This window comes from Balearica regulorum, chromosome 5 (genome assembly GCF_011004875.1).
Source record: "Balearica regulorum gibbericeps isolate bBalReg1 chromosome 5, bBalReg1.pri, whole genome shotgun sequence".
NCBI classification, from domain to species: Eukaryota; Metazoa; Chordata; class Aves; order Gruiformes; family Gruidae; genus Balearica; species Balearica regulorum.
In genome coordinates, this window is record NC_046188.1 from 11,754,056 (window position 1) to 11,772,899 (window position 18,844).

General features: G+C 37.7%; 1 protein-coding gene across 10 annotated transcripts in view; it reads right to left on the reverse strand.

The window, feature by feature from the left end:
• The window catches only part of MARK3 (microtubule affinity regulating kinase 3), a 63,168-nt gene that overhangs the window by 12,769 nt on the left and 31,555 nt on the right, over positions 1-18,844 (reverse strand). For all 10 annotated transcript variants that reach the window (XM_075753471.1, XM_075753472.1, XM_075753475.1 and 7 more), the window contains 8 exons: positions 13,367-13,423; positions 12,244-12,480; positions 12,029-12,148; positions 11,219-11,318; positions 10,838-10,950; positions 9,917-10,070; positions 8,680-8,897; positions 3,327-3,430 (listed from right to left, as the gene is read on the reverse strand). In XM_075753471.1, the coding sequence (XP_075609586.1) occupies positions 3,327-3,430; positions 8,680-8,897; positions 9,917-10,070; positions 10,838-10,950; positions 11,219-11,318; positions 12,029-12,148; positions 12,244-12,480; positions 13,367-13,423 (1,103 nt within the window). The remainder of the gene's footprint in view (positions 1-3,326; positions 3,431-8,679; positions 8,898-9,916; positions 10,071-10,837; positions 10,951-11,218; positions 11,319-12,028; positions 12,149-12,243; positions 12,481-13,366; positions 13,424-18,844) is intronic.

Genomic DNA, 18,844 nt, shown 5'->3' on the forward strand with positions numbered 1-18,844 from the left:
CTGAATACAGCAGGATGCCAACTACAACCACCACAACAAAGCCTGCAACACAGCCCAGCTTTTACATTACCCCAGGGTATTAAGAAATTCTAAGGAAACAAATATTCATCTCAAAAGCAAAACTCTGAAGTCAAGTAATCCCCAAATAATTGGTCAGTTACCTCTCAAGCACTTCTAGCTCCTTTCCTCTCAATTTGTTGCAAAAGATAAAGGAGAAAGAATCTAGTTTTACAACACATTAGACCCAAGTTTTGTTTAGTCACCTGCCTCTAAAGATGTGATAGCTAAAGGTATCAACAGGGTACCAGAACACATATTAAAGTATTTATATCTCTTCCTCTGAAGCTTTGCTAGAAATCAGCTTCTTTGGATTACGAGCCTGGGAACACAGAAACAAGAGAGCTAACATTCACCAATTAGTGCCAAGGCTTATTAAAAATCTGAGGCTGTTGTAAATCATTTGCGTTACAAATGATTTAAAGCAATTGCCTATCATTATGAAGAGTGTTTCATGAGTCCCCAAGTGCGTTAATTAATGCTCAGGCTTTGGAGGAAAGCCAACAGTCATCTCCAGCAGAATGCCTCTGTCAGCCACACAATGTGTTAAAGTAGGGATGCGAGACTTAAACCTCCTTTGCTTCTACCAGTCTGGCATGGGGTCTTCAAGACTACTTTCTCCAATGTAAAGTCAACTAGCTGACTATCGATTCTTCCAAGTTTCCATACCTTTAGAAATACTGTCTTCTCAGAATTCAACATGCAAAATAAAAACAGAACAGGCAACATTTTAATGCTTTCTCATAGCTAGAATAGAGACTTTAAATGTGCACTTATTGCCTTTTAAGGCAAGTCTCCCAAGTTTTCAATGGGTCATGGTCAGTATCTGACTGGCTATGGAAAAATCTAAAATCCAATCTGTAACAAATAATTTATAGTATTCACTCTTGCCTTTAACATTTGCCACCAACAGACGTTTCAAAAGCACGGAAAGCATTTTTACAAAACCTTGGATTCGTAGAAAGCTCAGGTTCTACTTCAGATCTTGCTTCACAGAAGAAAAACCCTTACAAGTTTCTAAAGTTACTTTCTGCCAAGTTGAGAGTACAATAACATTAGAGATACTACAGAAACACCTGAAGGCTGGCAGAATTCATTCTGAAGAGCCAGTTCCATCAACAGCCACATTTATTTAGCCTGCATTAAAGGTCCCGGCATTTCATGTGATCAGTCAAGCCTTTGCCTGGTTACAGCAACAATATATTCAGACATAAACTCTGAATTCTGTGCCAAATCTTTTCTTGGTTTAACCCTCTATAAAGAGTAATTGAAGTAGTAATCAAAAAGATGCAATAAAAGCTATAAAGATTTTCCCCCCCCCCCCGACAGTGAAAATACAAATGCTCAGATGTTTCAAATGACCCAAATAGAGCTAAAGTTTGCAGGATAAGCAAATGATGTTTGGATACTATATTGACAATCAGAAGCAAGTTACATAAGGATGACCATTTACAGATATAAAATAGAATTAATATAGTTGCCAAGTACTATTCAGTGTTAACTTTCAGCTTAATGCCCATATGTGACAAACCAGAAAGCAGTTTGCTGAGAAACTCAAAGCTGGGAAAACAACAAACAACTTCAAAAAATAACTCCTTAGGAGTATGAAGTTACTCCTAAATTAATGGGACATCTGAATCTCAAGCATTCCTAGTAAATAACAACTTTTAAGTGTGTAATAAAGGAATTTTAGACAAGATATTGCAAAAATATGTTTAAAGATGTACAAATATGTTATTAAACCAAGAAATCAGATAATCAAATCTGATCAAAACTATTCTGGACAGAAAGATTCATTTTTCAAAGAGAGGTTGTAAAGAAAAAAGCTATTAACATATAAAATCAAAGAAAGGATGGTGAGCTTTAATCTAAACAAACTTGGTAACATTAATGAGGACTAACCAATGAAGGCTGAGACAGACACACTAATAGACAATACCAAAGAGCTGTGCTGTACTTCACAAGACAGTTGACTGCAGGCCCAGCTGGCCAGCTAGACTTTGGGTACTCTTCAAACTTATACTTGACTTTTTCCTTATTTCTGTTTGCAGAAAGCTAGGAGGAAGAGACAGGGTCAAAATCATGTTCTTTATCCCTAGGCTCCAGGAGTCAAACAAGGGACAGACAGACTTTCCATTCAACATCACAACTTCATAACTCTTCCTCAAAAACTGCTGAAAGGAAGGGGAAAAATTCTGTGCAAAAAATGGCAGATCATTCACTAACTTCAACACGAGTTACAAGAAAAGTATTTTCTTCCCACCCTATCATAAAAATGGGAAGGGGTGGAGAAAATTGGGAAGAGTAGGAGAGAGGTACACGTTCCTCCAAGCTTAAGCATTTTTATTAAGTACTAGCTATCTGGGCACTCTCCTGGCAATGGTCAACTACTTGTTACCAGCTTTTGCAACTAGTAAAATTCTGTGAAGAACAGTTGGCTGGAACTTAAAACACCTCAGCCAGTCAGGAAATTTGGTGGTATTCTTCACAAGCATTACTCTATACTTAATGCCTATGTTCACAATTGTATTTATTTTCTACAGCTGTCCTCAGTCCTTGGTACACAGGGAAGAGAAGGATGGCACTAGATGTGGCTATGGTGCTAACACACGAACTGGTTAACGCCAATTCCATTGCATGCTCTAGTCAGGTTTCATTCAGTAAAGAAGAAACCTGTTATTTCTCTGACTGTTTTCACTCAGAATATGGAGATATCAGTGCTTCCCTTCTCAAGATGAGTTCTGTAAATAGTGGGAAGCAATTAGACTACAAGAGTATCAGTGAGGAACATTATTAGTCCAAGACAATGTCCTATCACTGTTTCATCTTTCCTCAGAAAAAAAAAATTACTTTCTCCCTGAGACTTTGTAGAAAAAACAGTATTCCAAATGATACCATCAAAGTACAGTTTAAACCGAAATGTAAAAAGAGAATGGCCCAAGAGAGATGGACTTTGTAATTTGACACTAAACAAACCTCTTCTGCAAGCATATGTCGTTTGGCCAAAGGAGTTAACAACTGATTTAAGATGAAGGCTGTAGAAATATGACATGTGTTTAACCAGAAATTAGGAATTTCCTTTTACGTTCTAAATATAAAAACTATATGAATTAAGTATAGAAAAAAACCCCCCAACATACTTACAGGTGCTCCGTAACTGTACTCACCTTTCATTAAGAATCACACTAGATTATTACTGATTTTTAAATTACAATTTTTGGGAAATGTGAAGACAAGGGACATACACCATAGGAAGACATTTCATATACCTGTTCTCCTTGCCATTTTGTATCACTGAATGCCTATCAGCAGTGGTTCTTTCACTACAAACATATGTGTTGCGCCGTGTCATTGCTCCGGGGGCAGTATTATTCTACAATTAAAAAACATAGGCTTGTTATTCCCCACAAAAGGCTATTCTGGGGTTAAGTCTACATATAATTGAAGGCTGGTTTACTTCATGCTAGTTCTACACAGTTATAAAACTTACAATAATTAAATATGTTAATATACAAACACCTTCCAGTATTTTTAAGGAATAATGCAATCAGAAGAAATAATTCTAACAAGTTGTTCTTGTATTTCATCTTGATGGCTCAAAATTAATATTGCTTAAAGTTTTTAATTACCAATGTTCTGAATTACAACTTCTCAGCATGTACAGCATTCATCTACATCTGGATAGTGTATGTCTCTACAGCCTGTTTTTGAAATACTTTACCGATTGTAGAATTTTCCTTTAAGTTAAAATCATACCTTAAACAAGATAGGAAAAGCAAAGACTTAAGAAACACGTGGTAAAATTCAGTGGAAAGGTAAACACGGACTTTTAAGTATTAAAATACTATAAAACACTAGACAAGTTTTAAAAACAGGGAAGAGTAAGTCAAATTAAAGAGACAAATTGCAGAGAATTTTAATAAGACATTTTTAAAAATATACATTTAAATATAAGCGTAATACATTAAGGACAAGAGGACCAGGGGAACTTAAACTACAGACCTTACTTTAGAGGGGAGAAAAGAAATAGAATTACTTTGCCTCTGTCTTTACAGAGAAAGAGGGTGGAGATATGCCCAAGTTGGCGGTCAATTTTCCAGGAACGACTGAGAAGCTAGGTAATTCACAGATAACAGAATTATAAAAAGTTAGATGCAATTACTGTAGGAAAAGCACGGTGGTCCAGATAAACATGCACCCCCAGGTTGTAGAGGAAGTAAAAGCTGGCAAGCCTTATAATTTTTCTCCCCACCCCAAGAACATAACACAGGAAACTGCATATGGTTGGAAAGTGGAAAAAACCTTTAAAAATTTTCTTTAAAGAAAAGGATCACGGGGCAAAGCAGGAAGCAAAATAGGCTATTAACTTTGAACATCACTGCTGGGGAAAGTCTTGGAGGAGGCTAGCTTAAGGGAATGACTGGTCAGCACCTGGATAAGCACATGTTGATTAAGGATGGCCGCTAAGAATCAGGCAGGGGACTTCATGCTCAACTAACCTTTTGGAGGTCTTTGAAGAATTACTGCTATAGTAGACATGGGAAATTCAGCGGATTTTAAAAATAGCATTAACAAAAGGTTTCATATAAATGGTCACAACAGACAATCATGGGAAGAAGGATAAAAAAAAGGAAAAACTAGTTCAAGCACAAAAGGAGAGTAACCAAACCTTTTTTTGTTTCTGAACCTGAAATAAAACTGTTAAAGTGGAGTATTCTCAATAACCAGCAAAAGCTCTTCTAGTGCCTCAAGGCAAAAATATTTGCTATACAGGGAGTCCCAAGCAACGCAATCCCTGAGCTGCCGATTTAACAATGAAGCCATCTTGTCTGTTTAAAAGACTGCTGACCTGTTATACATCTTTATGTGAATGTACAAATAAGAAATGAAAAAGTGAACTGTGCAACCTCCTGGTGTTAAAAAGTACAAAGAGTATCAAAAGTGTTTTAGATTAGCAGAACTATTAATTAAATCATATGATGTACACAGCTGTCTCAAGGGTTCTCAAGTATTCTTCATTGCATATTCCTTAGGGATAGGCATGTGCCAAGCATCAACAGAAGTACTCCTGGCCCTTTCCTTGTACTTTACTCCTTAAGCGCCCCATGCCTTCAAACCTGTTTATTTAAAAACCCCATTGATTCTTCTACTTTCCTCTGACATTTGCCACGGTGCAAACTCCCCTCTCTTTACTGAACTTGCTAGCAATGGAAGCTGTGCAACTAAGGTGAAGTTTTGTTTATATGTTCTTGAGAGGTCACGCTGTGCAAGACACTTTGTGGACCCCTCGCAAACCAATGATACATTGAAGTATTACATATTAATATTTGCATATCAATTTGCTCTGTGTTCCTGAACATATTAGAGAATGAAGCACCTAGAATATCTGACAGTGTTTTTCTGGTGAGAAATACGCACTAACATGTAGCTTCCTTCTTTCCACCTGCTCCCTTAGAACACTAAATATTTGTTTCCGTTGAGAAGACATCACATAACATTAAAATGTATTGTGATGTTGCACATCTAGAAAGGCAAGACAGCAATCTCTGTGCTGGATCAAACTTTAAAGACTATGCATTTTCAGGTTTGGGAGTGGATAAGTTTTGGTATTCGTATCTGAAATCAGAGGACTCTAAACATGCACTTTCCCAGCTCTTTCTGCAATGCAAAGACAGATCAGTACACATTTTTTCTGTTTGGCTCAGATTTCAGAAGTTGCAAGAGGAGATTTAAGCATTTCAAGCTTTCAAATTTCAGTTTTAGCAAGAATACAGTCTTGGTATTGGGGCCTTTACAATTTTTAGCGTACAACTTTTCACAACTCATCAAGGAAGTTCTCCAGCTACGACTTTTTTGTTCAGCCAATCTACAGATTATTAATCTCTGGACATGACTAAATTGCACAGGAAGGCTGAAACTGGTGTCAACAGCACCACACTCCCTGATGGAATAACAACCCCCAGGGTGAGGGTTAGCTGCAAAAGTTCATCTTTGTGGTATTGTCTGCCTTGTTTGCCGGAGGTGTTGACACTGCAAAAGCACATGTTGAGACTTGTGAGTACATGCACAAGCTCCAATCACAGCACAAAGGATGAATTTGTGGTGCAGAGTCCTCCTCTTTTCCCAGAGAGCCTTGTGTCCACTGCTCAGGCAGGCTATTTTCACATTAAGAGACACCAAGGTGAGGACTGATGAAAAAATTTCTAAGAATCAGCTTCTGACTTAGAATAACAAACCAGTCTATTTACTTAAGGGCACTAGTATGTTTTTTGGTCCTAAAATTTTCCAAACATACCATCTGTTCTCTTCCAGTTTTCTTAAAGCTATACTAAGGGCTCTAGTGCACCCTTATTACAAGCATTGAGGAAAAATCCAAAGCTGTGAGTAATAAACAAGGAGTTATTAAAAAATCAAGGAATTATTAGTTGCTGCTAAGTATGCAGCACCTGTAGCAGGTTTTCATTATTAATTTGGTATTTGCCCAAAGAACCTGAAGATTTTTCATATGTACTTGTTCAGCTTGCAGAACTATTTAGTTTGCAAGATTTTAAACACTCTGTCAACTTTAGAAGTATAGCTTGGAGCCACTTACTCCAAGCCCAGACTTAGCTACCTGGTCTACAAGCACAACTGTTATCCTTAAGTGCATGCTTGTAAGCTTTGTTATTTAATAAGAGCAGCACACAACTGGCTGCGGGTCTCCAGCAAGGACCAGTTCTACTACTTTCGCTGTATCTGTCAAAGTAATAATTATTTTTAAACAGTATTTGTGTGTCTCTTCAGTGGTTTTCTCATCATATTACTGATTTTAGAACTTAAGTGCTCACTGAGAACACAAACTCTCTCCACCTCAAACTTTTTTCAACTTCAGGGCAATATGGTAACTGCAACATCCTTTCTTTTCCTTCTAGATGCATGCCAATACTGTAAGAAATACAACTCCCTCATCAATTCCAGGAATTGTGTAAAAAGTCAATGTTTCCCTCCATCCCCAATGGCCAGAAAGCAAAAGACTAATCTGTGGCAGGGGCTGGGGTGGGGGGGGAAAGAAGTTTGTGCTAATGAGGAGCTATAAACAGACACAATTTAAAACACTGAGTAACATCACAAGTCTGATTCCATGTTCACCACCTTGTACCACTGCTTGTAGAAGACCAGTTGCACACTGATTCAGAAGAGAGTAGTATCCTCTATAGTTATGAGTTCAAATTTTATTTCAGCTACAGTAGTATGAAATTTGAAATAAGACTACTGGAATAAAACCCCAGGATTTGGGAGTGATGTAGAATAGCAGTTCAAAACACTAAAGATACTAAATGCAAAATATGTTGTAACTGTACTTAGTAAAGTCCAATGTAAGACAAAACTGATTTGATTATCCTAAGAACTGTCATGTAAGAACAAACAAAATCTGAATGGTTTCTGGACTGATCAAAAGCCAAGGGAATGGGTAGGGGATCACAAAAAAATCAGAAAAGGGTGCCCCAAAATCATGAGGTGGTGTTCACATTTATGAATAACAGCTGCTATAGTAGACGACTTGTTTTTCCAAGGAATCTCTTCGGCTGAAATCCTCCAGCCAAGTCACTATCAGCCGCTGACAACTGACAATACAGAGCCAATAAAGTAAAACAAATCTCATTTTACTTCTTTTGCTTCAGATTGTCAAAAAGCTGTGAGCTCAGCAAGTTCTGTCCTCCTCTGTTGTAAGTAATGGTGCTGAGTATATGACCAAATATGACAGCTTTGTGAGATAAGTTTAAAAAGAATCACTCCGTTGCAAGTTGAATAAAGGACTAGGAAGTTATTTCTTCTGAAAAGGAAGTTTTTCAAAATAATCCCAAAGTTTTAGAAATTAAAAGTTACAAGACTCAAGAGTGATTATGTGAAAACAGATTTCCAATTTTGCCTCAGAGGGAGGCACCACTGACTATGCAAGTTAAAGCCAAACCGAAGAAGAGATTCTTTCTTTTGGCACACTGCCTACTGTTCGACCCTGTAAGTTCACTAGTTACGCACCTTAGTGTGTTTTTTTTGTTGTTACTGAGGTTTAGGGGCAGGTGGGGGAAGTCCACAAGGACAGAAGCCAGGCACACTGCTTTTAAATACAGGTTGAAATTACACCTTTGAACAGTTTTTTAGAGCTACATTTTTTTGATAATCTTAATATACATGAGTTGGAATAGCCTGTTTGAAAACAAAGATTAGGTGGCTCCTTATAGACAAGAAACTATAAAACAGGATAATAAACCCAGAGATTTCAATTCTTCTGTACAGAGGCCACAGAAGAGTAGTTGGTGATATCAGAAATAACTTAACTCATACGAAATTTCAGGGGACAGCCTTTGGGTTCAGTTTCTTTTAAATTATTTAATACCCAGATTATGTCTGTTCGCTAACAACTACTAGTGCTGATTATTAATACCTACTAACTACTTCAGGAATATTAAGAGGTAACTTGAGTAGCTGACTGATGCAAGGGGGAGAAAAGGCAAAAGTATGAGATACCTACATTTATTCTTGTTGAATGAAAAATCAGCACCACTGATAAATCACAGGTTTAACACTTTTTCACCCCTCAAAAACATTTCATGGTTTTGATAAATAAGTGTTTCTACTTACACTAGGGACAGCCGAACTTTTCTTACGTTCAGGAATATCAGCCTTATTGGGATTGCTGGCATTTCCGAGCATTGGACTAGCTGGTGCAATTCCTCTTCCTGCAACAGCACTACTGCTGGATTTTCTTGACTGAATTCCTTCCTCTTTGAGGTCACTGTCTGTAGTACTAGTCTGGCTTCTTTTGGGATATGCCACTACTGAGGGGATGGATGGTCCAGCTTAAAAAAAAACAAAACGAGAGCAACAGGAAAAGGATTTTTCTTCTCAGAAGTTCAGTAGCTATTTTTCACTATAATGGAAATGTATTCACACATGAGAATCAAAATAATTAACACTGGGAATCAAGAGTTGCAAAAAGATAATTAAATTATCAAAACACACGTAATTGCAGAGGACAGTAAAATACTGTGAAAACCAAAATTAGTGTTTTAATAACAATTAATCAAAAAGTGTATGTATATACACACACATATAAAAACACATACAAATATATTAAAAAAAAAATACATAAAAAAGCATCACAAAACACAGTAACCATCATCCCAAGGAAAAGCAACCCGACTCCCCAAGGAAAGCAACCTCTGAATGCACTTGAAGTATTTAAAAGTAGACCTAAACAGAGACTCCTTGTATGAGTTAGCATCTAAGCAGGAAGATGTTTAAGATATTTAGAAAACCCTAAGCTACTATCCTGCACACTCATTAAGCAGAAGAGTTCTAAGTTTGCCTGAGTCACCATTCTTTAGAAATTTAATTCCTGCAGGACAATCAAGTGACACTACCCTCAGGAAACAGGAAACAAGAAATACTGGCAAACTGACATTTCTTCAAGTTTTAGACACAAGCTGACCTACTAGTGTCAAAAGAAAACAAAAGCTGAACAGACACACAAGAGCATGGGGGAGGAGTGCTGTGCTTTTCATGAAAAAGGGGGTTGCAACATTCTCTTCAATTTGTGTAACAAGACTTTCCCAGCACGGTCAGGAATGCAAGGGACAACACAAGACAGACTAAGAGAATTAAGTTGGTGTATTCAGCATGCTTCTAGAAGCTTTTGAAGGCTTTATAACAAAACCCATTAAAGAAAATATTAGTCATTCAGTAAATTATTTAACCACCTTGCTGTGAGCTACACTGTTGTCATCCTCCTTATCTTTGGGGGGTGGAGACAAATTGAGAAATGGAACAGAATTGGAAGTCACTATATTCTGCAACACTGAAAATGAGAATTGCTCACCGTGATCACTGTACCGCCGCTGTTTCTGGCTAGAAGATATGCTTCTTTGAACTTTGTGATGAGGAGATTGTCCAGTGCTATTATTAAGGTCACTACTTGGCCTAACTTTGGCAAGTGAAAGATTGCTGCTGGAGCTTGAATCACTTGCATCCAACTACAATACAAACAAGAATATTAAAACACGGAGTTCAGACAATACAAATTAAACATCCACCACATTATGGGAGCAGTAACAGGGAGGCAGAAGGAAGATGGCTCTGGTACGTAGGAAATTTTGTGACAGCAAGGAAGTTGCTTAGAGGCCTCAACTTCTCTTAGATTCTTGTGCAACTGTCTTTGGTGAAACTCAGCGGAATCTGCAGCTCCTCGAAGGACAATCAGATAAAGAAAATCCATCTCTACTTTCAGTACTCTCTCCTCAGAGTTCTCTAAGATTTTAACAGGAAGAGAGGATACATTCAGTAGAAGCCATCACAGCAACTCCTCCAGCAGAGGAACCAAGAGCAGCTTACCCATACCAAGCTCTCTCAGCATCATATGGAAAAGTAATTTACAAGGCAAGAACTTTTTTTAGGTTGATTGGTCCTGCTCCTTGGTTCTCTTAAAGTATTTACAGCTGGCACATCCACACTTGAGCTCCTAGACTGGACACACAACGTCCTTCAGAGGAGTAACTGTTCAGCAAGCAGGGTAGTTTTGGGGAACCTAAAGGCAAGAGTTTACTGACTCGGATCAGGGTGAGAACAAACAGCATCATTTGGACAGTTGACACTGATGATTAGAATAATGTGATTTTAATTGTAATGGACTTTTGTGCAGGAATGCAATGCCTATAGTTACTGACTTAATTTTTGCTTCTAACTTTGTTAAGGACCCTTTCTGATTCCTTTGCTTCTTTGCATTTGTGAGAATGTTACTTACCTCTGACGATTTCCTTCCTAGCAGTAAGTATGTAGCTGTGATTTCATCATACTTCATTTTACTAAGGGATTCTTGAATTTCTTCTTGAGAATATCCCATTCCTACCATAATATCTAAAATGAAATACACACTCTGTAAGTAACAGAAATACTGTAATGTTTAGGCTGGCTGAGTATTTAAGTTCAAGAGAAAGAACAGAACTTTTAAAGAATTAAACAAAGCAATTAAGTGTGATAACATAAGCCTGATGAAATATCAATATTAGAAGATTAGTTACTTTTTCCAAATGGCAAACAAATACAGAGTGGTAGAGGGAAAAAAAAACCAAACCACCACCCACCTCATGCAAACAGTATCATATTCTGGAAAATACTTGATTACCTATTCTTTTCTGGTCCGAGATGTCTAGTTCTGGTTCAACAAAAGGTTTAAGTTCATCCTCCTCGTGCCCTGCATTGATCCACCTGTCCTTCATAATTTGCTATAAAAGAAAGGCATTTGTTAGTATAATACACTTAGCAGCAAAGAAAACAAGCTGTTTAAAGAACGACTCCCCTATCTACCAAACACTAAGGCCTTTCCTACTTTTTCTTTTCCAAAACAAGCCCCAGTACCTGTTCAGTTTTGCTTTGCTCCGGTAAGGAGAATTAACTATGCACATCAAGCCAAGCTGCTTCCCGATCATCTGAAAGCTAAAATCGCGTAACACAGACCAGGAACAGTGCGACAACTCTGACAAGTCTAGCAGGTCCCAGCTCAACTATGGAAGTCCATGGAAGCCACTATTGTTTCAGCCTTTCTCCTCCACGATGGTACAAAATGCAGGCAAAAGGCAACCACACCATAACCTAGCAGCCAGTACTTCCAGTTCACATTTGAAAATGTGGAAAATGTCCTGGTCGATCATCCATTAATGCAGGAATCCACAAGGTAACCATCAAGAAAAGTTACATGAAGTATGCGGTGTAGTTTCACATCCATTTTGAAAGTAACTGTGGAGTCAGGTGTCTTGTAACCCCAGTAAACAAAATCTTAAAAAACATCATACGCTTCACTCAACACCCGGGCCCCCCAAACCCACTCCAAAGAAACTGTTCAGGAAGGGTATGACAATAAGAAGTCACAGCTCAAAAATACAGTTTGCAAAATGAAACGTCTAGCTTTCCGATGCACCCTTATTTGTGCCACTACCTCTAGAGTGCCTCTTTTTGTTGGGTTTAGCACCAGGAAACGTTTGAGGAGGTTTTCACAGTCTGTGGACATGTAGAAAGGAATCCTGTATTTTCCCCTTAGGACTCTTTCTCTAAGTTCCTTGGTAACAAAAGAAAAAATAGACAGTAAGTTGTAAGCAGCAAATCACTTAAAACATTAGATAAACACATCCAACATGTTCTACAAGAACACACCTTTAAGTTCTGTCCATCGAAAGGAAGAGATCCACTCACAAGAGTATAAAGAATAACACCTAAACTCCAAACATCTACTTCAGGTCCATCATATTTCTTCCCTTGAAAGAGCTCTGGAGCAGCATATGGTGGGCTGCCACAAAAGGTGTCCAGTTTATTTCCAACTGTAAACTCATTGCTAAAACCAAAGTCAGCTATTTTAATGTTCATATCTGCATCTAGCAATAGATTTTCAGCCTGGAAGAGAAAGAATAGTTTGTAAAATGAAGTTAAAGTATTTGATTTAGAATGCTACTGTCTGTTTTTCCTTGTTCCTAGAAGGCAAAAAGCTGAAATATCTGTTATCATTCCCATCCTTGCAAGGTCTTTAGGTATGCTTTGGTCTATCATTCACATATCTCCTATTTTAAAAATCTCTGTACAATGGCTTCAGATTATGGGAGCTGTTATGCTACCTGAAAACTGTGTTATTACCATCTACCTATTTTTTCCACAGAAACGCACCCTGAGCAATTGTAACTTTTTTAATGTATTAAGATAAAAACAAGGTATGGTCTCATATCCATATTTTATGTGGCATTCTTACAAACGTTTGGTAATATACATAACCTTTAACTTTTTTCAAGTGGTTTTTGTTGTTGTTGATGGTGTTTTGTTTAAGTTACAAAGCTATATGTTGAACAAGTTATATGGCAACGCTATTAATATGAAAGGCACAGTTTAAAGAAGGGATATACCATTTTGAGCTAAACTACAAAGAAGCCATACTTCAGTTTCATCATCACAACTGTTAATTCGTTCTGAGAACTTGTCATATCTCTATCAAAGTAGTCCCCCTTTATTTTTTTTTAAAGATCTCTCAGCTAACACTGATCTGCATCAGACTTGAATCTGACCACAGGTTGAGAGGCAGCCATTAAATTTCTGTATTTAAAAGCCTTACAAATCCTCTTCCTTTTATTTGAAATGGTTCTATACTGTAAACATTCCTCAAAACTTGCTATAACACATGCAAAAAAATAAATCAGCAAGCTTAATACACACTACATTTTATCGGCACAATAAAAATCACACCCACAGGTACAGAAGCTGACACACACTTCATGCATTTTTTCCCACTCACCTTCAGATCTCTATGAACAATATGTTTTTGATGGCAATACTGCACTGCAGATACTATCTGGATAGAAAACAAGTCAAATTATATAAGTGACATCTCAAAGAAACAGGCATTTTAATCAAAAAGTTCAACATTTATTACTAAAATTGTCATGTACTTCTCCAGTCAGAGCTATGTACCCAACTACTACCGTGACCAGAGTATTTGGGGAAAAGCTGCTAAATAACTTAGGTGTTTGTTATTTGATCTATTTGGTTTCTACTATACTTGAAAGAGGATTTTGTTTTTCCTGTGTTGCTAATTATAGACTAGTAGAAGCAATGACTTTCAGAAAGGTTACTGAAGTATTTCCATTCCAATACTGTATACAGCTATAAAAGCTTTCCCTCTAGACTGAAGTTTTCCAGTCCCTCTCCAAAGGTGATTTTTCGTGCCACAGCACAGAGAAAAAGGGTAAGAAATGGGCTTAGCTACTGCAGAAACTACTGGGAAACAGCTTGTTTGTCAAAACTTATGCAGCCAGAAGCAACTATGCATCTGACACAGCTCTGCTGTCCACGTGCATATGGTTTACTGTATTTTGTATACTGTACAAGAGTAGCAAGCTCAATGGAAAAAACTGTGTCTCAAGTGTAACGGAATAATTTCTTCCATCATAATTTCCAAATATCATTAAGTTTTTCCTGCTTTATATAGCAAACTATATAAGCTATTTACATAGTACAGTGTCCTAGTACATTGCTTTAGAGTCACAAGCATTGCTGCAGAACTCTACATGGAAAAGTCAGATAAAGTCTTGTTACATGATCACAAACGTGGTCAAATACATTTTATTGTCATGTATACATGGTCAGAATTGAGGACAACGTTATCACTTCTTAAAATAAGTGAAACTGTACATAAAATAATTTACTGTAACAACTATGCTTAAATTAATGTATTTCCATTCTTTGTTCAAGATTAAGAAGATTTCCAACACAAAGATAAGATATCATTACTGTTACAAAAAAATAACTCATGATCAGACCACCCAGCTTGGTGTAAGGATCCTCCTGTACTGGTAAGAAGCACCTACTCTAAGAAGAGTAGGTGAAAGAACTGACCTACCAGTCAATTTTGCATTTGAAACTTTAGCACCAATGTTGTTTTGATCTTTGTGTCCCTATATTATTGAATCATGCGTATGAGCAAAATGCCACCTTAGAAACCAAGCAGCCTATTGAAAAGTTGAAATATTTCTATTACCTACACTTTCACTCAGTTTTCACTTTTTCCTCTTTGTACTGGCTCCCTCTTTCAGACCGAGTTCAGCTTTTTACAGTTCCTGAAACCGGCAAAGTTGTTCCACATCATCACTTGTATCATCTTTTTGGTTTTCCTTCCTTTCCTCTCCACTACTATTACTTTAGCACCAGTCACAAGCTCACTCTGGAGGTGGTTCCAAGGCTGGCATGACAAACACCTCAAGCTTTACTGGGGACTGCAAAGACAGCACTATACCACTGGCTCCCAAACTGCTTTTACTCTGACTATATAAGAGTGGAATGCCTAGCAGATGATCAATCAGTAATTTGCTTTGGAGACGCTTTTGAACTACTCTGCATTGCAACAGGATGGCACAGAGACTGCAGAAGTGAGTCCAGTCTAAATGGAAGGCAAATAAAGCAATGTGTACGACATTAATAACTGAAGAACAGCAGCCATAACTGAATGAAAAATAGGACAAAGCGTGGCTGCACTGGATTGACTCCCTTTGTCTTCCACCTTCCATCACTGTTTCCATTTACAGCCCCCTCACCTCTAACCTACTTGAGTGTGAGAAATCTGCTGATGCTTGGCAGGTGGGGAAAGAGGGGAAGAAACAGGCAGACCTTTCTGCTAGAGGTAACAATTGAAATACATTTCTTGGGAGGAACTTCAAAAATCTGTATAATCATAGGTTTTAAAGTACAAGTTAGAACAAGTTATCTCTAGGCAAAGAAACCATTCTTCATAAGGATTAAATGACAAAAAGATAGATAAATGACCTCTTGAGGTCTCTTCCACACTGCCACAAGTATTTTGTTTCTTAATTGAAACATATCAGATGTATTTTGTGGATTTTTTTTATTTGCCAAGATCTGTCATAACATCCACCTGCATTAAAAATTCTAAACTGCTTCTGCAGGGAAACAGCAGGAAGACTGAAGGAGGCCAGATCTAATTGGCTGTAAAAAAGGAAGCCAAGGAATTAATACACATGAATTTTGGGAGAGCCTCTGCCCTGAGTCTCAGCTTCCCATTTTTTGCATTAATTCTTATCCAGATGAGCAGATTGTTCTATGGAAAAAGGATGGTAAGATTGAACCAGAACTGCTTGGAAGTCTCTAACAGGGAAAGAAAAATGAGGTGACATTAAGAATGCAAAACGTTCTGGATCTGAATTTCTCACACATGGCTGCACAAAAGGAGCTTCAAACAGGTAACTGCAGAGCATGGCTGTATTTTTAGTGTTCATACCCTCTCCTGTGTTCCTTGTCAAGCGTGACTGGAATAACATGATCACTGTCTTTTTACATTCTTTTTTCCTGCTAAAAAACTTAAGTATGCGTAACAAAATGGACCAAAAAAAATGGTTTTTTTTAACAAGCAAAGAGAGGAGAATTATCAAATTCTGCTCTTTGCCTGCTAGAGAGGAAGTGCCTCCTCAGATAAAACACAAGTGTTTGATCCAGAAATGACACCTACTGAAAGAAACATGATCTGAAAACAAGATATAGTACAACCTATTGTAAGAACTAAGCTCTATACCATGGCACAACTGTTTCTTCAGTTTAGAGAGAGCCACTGTCTGTTAAACCAGTTAGCAAATTAAAAAAAAAAAAACACCCAACACCCCCAAAACCCCCTATTATGTCATAAGTCTCTATCTAACATAAGAACAGCTGCACTGAATCAGATAAAAGGTCTACAGAGAGCATTCTCCCTCCAACAGTAGCTAAGAGCTATACAAAGCTATTCTGGGACCACAGTAAGGTAAAATGAATAGTTTTTGAGATCTGTAAACCCAGCAAGATCTAGTTTCCTTTGACACTGCCCCGCAGTGTCAGACACTAGAGTCCTAGTGTCTAATAAATGCCAAGCTCTGATCAAAGTTGCCTGACTTCTGCCCTGCGCGCATGCTCTTCTCTCTAGCAAAGTGCAATGAGCTCGCCTACACTTTCTCTCCTTGGGTTATTGCTAGGGTTCTCTCTTTTTTTCCAGGCACTCACGCTTTTGAAGCTCACAAGAACCTTCTTTCTGTGAGATCAAGGTCCTCTAAAATTGGTTGAGCTCAGTGGCAGGGAAGTCAGCTGTGGAGGGAGGACAGAGCACAGCTGCCTGTGCCAGGAGACAAGACTTGTAAGAAGAAAATGAAAACATACTGCTGTATATTTCAGTGGATTTAAGTGACACCATCTACGTATCTTTATGAAGAGCATTTAGTCTACTGAAGTACAAAAGAAAAAAATAAAATCAAGCTGAGAATCTGAAGTACGTAAAATCAACTCTTGATGGGTCAAATACCCAGCTCAGCAGGTAAGTATCTTTTAAATTCTTCCCCTTCACATTTGTTACTGAAAAATGAAGTTACATATATCTCGTACTACTTACATTATCCCATAAAATTAAGCACTAAGTGTACCTGTAAAACATGTTTGACCTGTTTCTACAAGGTTTCACCTGAAGAGGAGTCAAATTGTTAGAAAAAACAGGTAACTGTTGAACAAATGTGCAATTTCAATGGAATTACTGCAAGATCTTTTTCCACACAGCTCCAGATAAAAGAAGCTTAGGACAAAGAGCAGAGAACCATACTGGCAGAAGTCTTCAACATTCACATCTGAGAGAGAACAGCAAATCCTCTCAAGTTACTCTGAAGCTCTTCAAGCAACATTACAAAGAACAAGGGAACAGTCTGGGATTTAGAAGAGACGACTGAAGTGGGAATGACTGCTCCACAACCCGTCACATCTACTCTAACACAGCACAGAAACACATACCAGAAACCCTCAATCACAGAGTAAAGTTCTCTACCTGCTGGAATATGAAAGGGAGGGAAGCAGCTTTAAAAAGATATGAAAGATTTTGTTAAAGAGGAAAAAAAATTTTCCTTACTATCAAGCTGTAGAACTCTAGTAATCACAAATCACTTCTGGGGATCTGAAGTCTGCAGCTGCTTTTGTTGGGGTGTTTTGGTGTTTTGGTTTTGTGGGGTTTTTTTCCCCAAAAGATAGAAGAGGGTAAATAAAAGATTTAAAGAGATGAGGGAAAACAAAGGAACAAGGATTGCACAGAAATGCTTTTCTTGCCTCCTTATGTTAGGTTAAATAAATTTCTATTTTTCTTTACCTTCATTGCTACTTCTGAGCTTATTGCTTATACTGCTTTCACACAATTTTTATTATAAGAGACAGAAGGAGCAAAACAGTTGTGACACAGTTTCCTAGTTCCCAAATTGTTCCTTTTGGTCACACTACCCACACTAGAGAAGTTTTCTTTACAAGATATTTTGTGAAAGTCATTAACTGATACTTCCCGGAAATCTCATATATTACATCAAATTTCTTCTACTTTTTTATACCTGTGCTTAAGAAGTGAAGCTATTGGAGCTTCCCCTTCCAACAGTGAAGCTGTAACATCTTTGCTACAATTCACCAGTTTAAAACCCCTACACACTATTCAATAAAACAGTCTTGTCCCTATTCATTGAAGTGTCATTAAGCGGGAGCATAATTTTTGTATTTATTACTTTTCACAACATTATCTAGGTTATCCAAGTGACCAAAAGGATGGAAATGTAGGCATTTACAAATTTCTGCACAAGAGCAGAAAACAAAGTATATCAGACCAGTCATATCTGCAAATGAAACTCTAGATGCTACAAGAGCAGAGATTTGGAATTAAATTAGTTATGCAAAAATATCTGGTTACATTTAATACTGCTTTACTATAGAATGGAAATGCATTTTACAGATGAATGAAATTCCAACATCTTTGCAGGGTTAGTTTATCAATCATAAAGAAAGCTACACTAACAAGCCTAGAATTTACTTTCCCGTGACTTTTTAGAACAACTATTAAACTGCATCTTTTCATGTATGTGGATGGGTGTGAACAGATCCCTGTTACATGCGCTGCCTGCGTTTTGAAACTGGCCTGTTTGTAGCCTGTTACATTTGAATAACTTCCAAAATGTTACAGACTAGCTGAACTAAGAATATATGAAATCAACCCAGAGGAAATACATTTTGGAACGGAATACACTTCCGAATCAAGCAGTCACTGTGTTCTGGCAGTCCTGGACATGCTGGCACACAGCACTAAGGAAACTAGCACCACTGAATGGACTACTAACCCCTTTGAAGTACTACTGCAACCCAAGTTTTTCTCACTTGGGGCTGCAAGTCCACAACATGCTGAACACTGCTAGAAGTCAAACGCAAAGGACAGCCATTTTAC